This window comes from Propithecus coquereli, unplaced genomic scaffold, assembly GCF_000956105.1.
Source record: "Propithecus coquereli isolate 6110/MARCELLA unplaced genomic scaffold, Pcoq_1.0 Scaffold27, whole genome shotgun sequence".
NCBI lineage: Eukaryota > Metazoa > Chordata > Mammalia > Primates > Indriidae > Propithecus > Propithecus coquereli.
In genome coordinates this window covers 6,759,854-6,764,171 of record NW_012148285.1, presented here as the reverse complement: position 1 = coordinate 6,764,171, position 4,318 = coordinate 6,759,854, and the positions used below count along the sequence as shown (strand labels likewise).

The following is a 4,318-nucleotide window of genomic DNA, read 5'->3' as shown; positions in this document are numbered from 1 at the left end:
CCCCGAGTTTCAAAAGTTCTGATAGTGTAACTATTCCCTACTATATTAGAAATATCACGCAGTTTTAAATATTGCATCCATACGACCGGGACTTTTTTTTTTTACAATTTATGTTTTTGTTTTTAACCTGTCATAAACAAACTCACAATCAGGGGAAAAAAAGAAAAAAACACTTTCCAACTCCATGTTCTCACTGGGGTTTTAGGAAAGAATAAAAGTTTGCCAGAGAGAACAAGACTCTCTGTTGGCATTAAAGTTTCAATAACACAAAAGCCCTTAAGCCCTTTATATATATCCCACTATTTCTTATTACCAGGTTACTTTGTTTCAGATGACCTACACTATAGCCTAGAAATGTTAACTTTTAACAGGACTCATGACCTAACACACTAATTATCTTCTACCCGCTTAGTCATCTTCATTTCAACCAAGTCTTATTATTTTGTTGGGCTTTTTAAAAATAGCAGTATTAAATGTTGTTACACAGAAGGTAACTCTCCCTGCTCTACTTGAAGTCTGTATTAGAGAGCAACAAGCAACCAGTCTTACCACTGACTACATTCCCCAGGCCTCTCCAGTAATACTAAAATCCATTAGCCAAGAATGCCTTTCTATGACAGGTCTGGCCTGGGGAGATGGTGATGAACCTGTCCACTGGCTGCACCTCTGACAGTCCTGACTACCCAAGAAGGACCCGAGGGACAGCAGGCAAAAGGAAAGTCAATTTTTATATCTGTCCTTTCCCATTTAGGTCGTCAACTCTCACCCTCTATAGCACACTAGTTAAGATGGGTGTCAAAGGGAGTTCCCAGTTCCTAGGAGAACTAACCCAACAATTACCTGCCTTACTTGCCTGTCATGGACCAGACACCATTTAGAAATGTGATAGAATTCTTAAGACACAAGAACTTCCTCTTTGACTCAGAAGAGTAAAAAAACATGTACAACATTATCAGTTTAAAGCAATAAATTCTAATCAATGTTATGGAAAAATTCTGTCACTATAACACCAGTAAGCTCAAACTAACTTTCTAAAAACATTTTTTAGCATGGGCTGACAGTCAAAAACTGCCTGTAAGTCCTTAGCTTACATTCTGTTTAAACATTTCTAGAGCAGGTGTTTACTGTAATAGACAAAAAACAGACAATATATCTGGACCTAAACCTAAACATGAAAATGGGTCCACAGGCACACTCTTAACCATTTTTCCAAAGAAATATGTTTAAACGGCTTTACCATGCAGAGCTATGGCTTCCCGGAAGGGTTGCAAATCAGTCTCTACAGATGAGCTAGTTTCCGTTGAAGTAGCTCGGTTAGGGGACACTACAGTCAATCTTGGGGGAGCTCTAGAGTTTCGTGGTGGAGGAACTTTTCCACACAGGAAGCTGATCAAATCTTCTCTACGAATAGTTCTTCTGCGTTTTTTAACCCAAGCCAACACATCCTTATTGCGTCGCTGATAGCCAATCTGAATTCCAATATCAAAACTTCGCTGATGTGTATCCACGCTTTCTGTTAGAAACAAACAAAAAGAAAAAAATACATGATGATCATTATGAGCCATACTGTATTGCCTTCTAAAGAAGACCATTTTACAAGTTAACCAAAATGAATATCATTAATATCTAAGACCATTAGTAGTCTATTAAACTGAAATTTCAGTCATGTTGGAAACATACATGACACTTAATCTAAATGGTCTAAACTCAGTGTTTAATTCATCAGTCCTAGAGCTTCGGTCTTGTTCTTTAAAAAAAAAAAATTTTAAAAAGAAAGCAGACTATTTATCTTTATCCAAACTACCTAAAATAACTTGCTAAATTTAATCTAATTTAGTTTAATGCTAAGAACAGCTAAATTATCAATCAGAAAGGACATAGCATGTGTCTACTTTGAGACAGGTACTACCGTCCCCTTACTATAAATTGGGAATCAGAGGTATTGAGCACTGAGTAACTCTACTGAGGCCACAGAACATGTGGAAAAGCTGGAATCTTGCTCCACAGCCTGTGGCCCTTAACCACTAAGCTATGTTGATCTTCAGAGTGAATTCTCAAGAATTCTAGGAATTCAACAGATGTCTAAATCTTACACATGACTCAGGCCATGCTCACCTGCATTTGCCATGTCATTTCAAAGATGCATTCCTACTGACAGGTTCAGCGCCAAGAATTAGGAACACAATGAAGGCAGCAGCAAACATTTTAGAAATAGTAAGGGAGAATTAATCCTGACTGATTACTCAACACTAAAACCAAAGAGCAAAGTAGAAACAAAATATTTCATTCATTTCCCTGGGTATATTTTCATTCTACTTCCAGTTCCCAACAGCTTTCTGTAACTTGTAACTATTCCCAAAAGATTTTAATCTCCCAGACTGGACTCCCTGTATATTCTGAACCTGGTGTTCGGTAAAATGATCCCTACCTTTTAGTGGTTTTTATCTAGTTGAAAAAAATATTTGAAAATTTAAGTCACTGCAATTTATTTTTAGTTGAGCTGCTGTGCTAGCTGAAAATCATCAGTACGTCTTTAATGACATTAAAGAAGATGGTTCCTTTATCCCGGGACCTTTTGTAAAAGCTACAATACTTGTGTAACACAAAGATACATCTCTATGACTTTTCTTGGCTTTATTTTAATTCCTCATATACTACACCTAGAGTAGACTCTGAAAGGAAGAGCAACAGTCAAACAATTAAGAGCTGTGTCTCAGGAAAAAAACACAATTATCCAGACATCACGAAGGATCCCAAGCTGACTGAACTTTCGTTATTAAAAAAGATAGCAGAAGGACAGTAGCACAAGCAGAACATTGTAATGAGCCCTACTCCTCAGGAAATGACCAGTCTTTACTGCTGAAGATTAAAAAGAAAAATGGAGATGTTGTCCACGGAAGGCCTTTTCTCTTAGAAGTACTTTAGAATACAAAGGACCAGGACTAGAATTCGACATCCATTTAAAAACCTGTGGAGATCCTTACTATCTACCTAACAGTTAAGCTCCCCACCAAAAAAAAAAAAGGAAAAGAAAAAAAAGATAAACTTGTGATAGGCCACAGACTGCATTCACATCTTCTCATTTAAACCCCATCACAACTTAGAGAAAAGTAGATTTTCTAATTTTACAGATAGAAAAAGCAGCTCAGGAGTGAAATAATTTCTCCGGTGTCTCACTACTAGAATAACGACCAAGTCACAATGTGAATCAATAACCTGACTTCTCCTTTCACCATAAACAAAGCAAGCATGAACTCCATTTTAAATGTAAATAGCATTCAAAAGAATAACATGGCACTTTCCCATCTCTTTGGGAAAAGACTTAGATAAAACCAACCTTAGAGAGGTGGATAAACCTAAAATGACCTTGTAATGCCTTATCTAAACCTTAAATGATTCTGAAAGAGCTGGAGGCATTTTAAGGAAAATCAAGTCATCAAGCCAACCAAACCTACCCCATGGGACCAGAAAGAGGATAAATGTAAAATGCGTGAACACAGAAGCAACCAAGTTTTCACAAACCTGTCCTATCTACAAGAACTATTTTTAATCAAGCTGAAAACTGCAGAAGTTCTTGTTTCCAAACAGAAGAAATTCTGTTTTTCAAGAACCAAACGGAGGTAAAACCAGAACTGGAAAAACAGAGGGGAAAAAAATTGAAGTATGAGAAGGATACAAGGAACAAGTCTGAAGCATGAAGCAGGCTTGGAGAGTGCAGAGAAAGATGAAGCAGGCATGTAAATGTACACCTGAGAAACCAGACAGCAAAAAGCAGCAGCTAAACTTGCTACAAAACCCAAGAGCCAAAGAGAAGGGGCCATGTGAGGTGGTTTAAAAAACTGACTATCCTGAGAAGAAAGAGTTTGGTCAAGTTTTGGGTTGTTTTCATTGAGAACACAGTAAGTTCCAACAGTCAAATCTGCAAAGGGCTGATGCTTTCATCACAGATTTGAATACTAAAAAACTCAATATTCACTAGCAGTCTGACTTAGATGTAAGACAGGTATGTGACAAGTTGTGAACCTCTTTAAAAAATTATTCAAGTGACCAATCACATCATCTCAAAAATTATGACCACGTCTCTACATCAGAACCAACCAAGAGCACACTAAAAATCATGTATTTTATAAACACTGACTTATAAACTAGAAAGTACTGGAGAAAAAAAAGAAAATACGACACTTAAGGTCTTAAGGTACAGGTTTTTGCACTACCTGGGCCTAACTAACTTGGTTTTGTATCATTAACACCATATTCTGAAAGCCAAGTCCAATTACTTTACCACTCCAATTAATCTAACCTCAATTATGTCCCTAAA

At 37.0% G+C, this 4,318-nt stretch overlaps 1 protein-coding gene across 1 annotated transcript in view; it reads right to left on the bottom strand.

Annotated features, from left to right (window-relative positions):
• The window catches only part of LOC105813133 (chromosome unknown open reading frame, human C16orf72), a 30,749-nt gene that overhangs the window by 18,190 nt on the left and 8,241 nt on the right, over window positions 1-4,318 (bottom strand). The window contains exon 3 of the mRNA XM_012647753.1: window positions 1,238-1,513. Within this exon, the coding sequence (XP_012503207.1) occupies window positions 1,238-1,513 (276 nt within the window). The remainder of the gene's footprint in view (window positions 1-1,237; window positions 1,514-4,318) is intronic.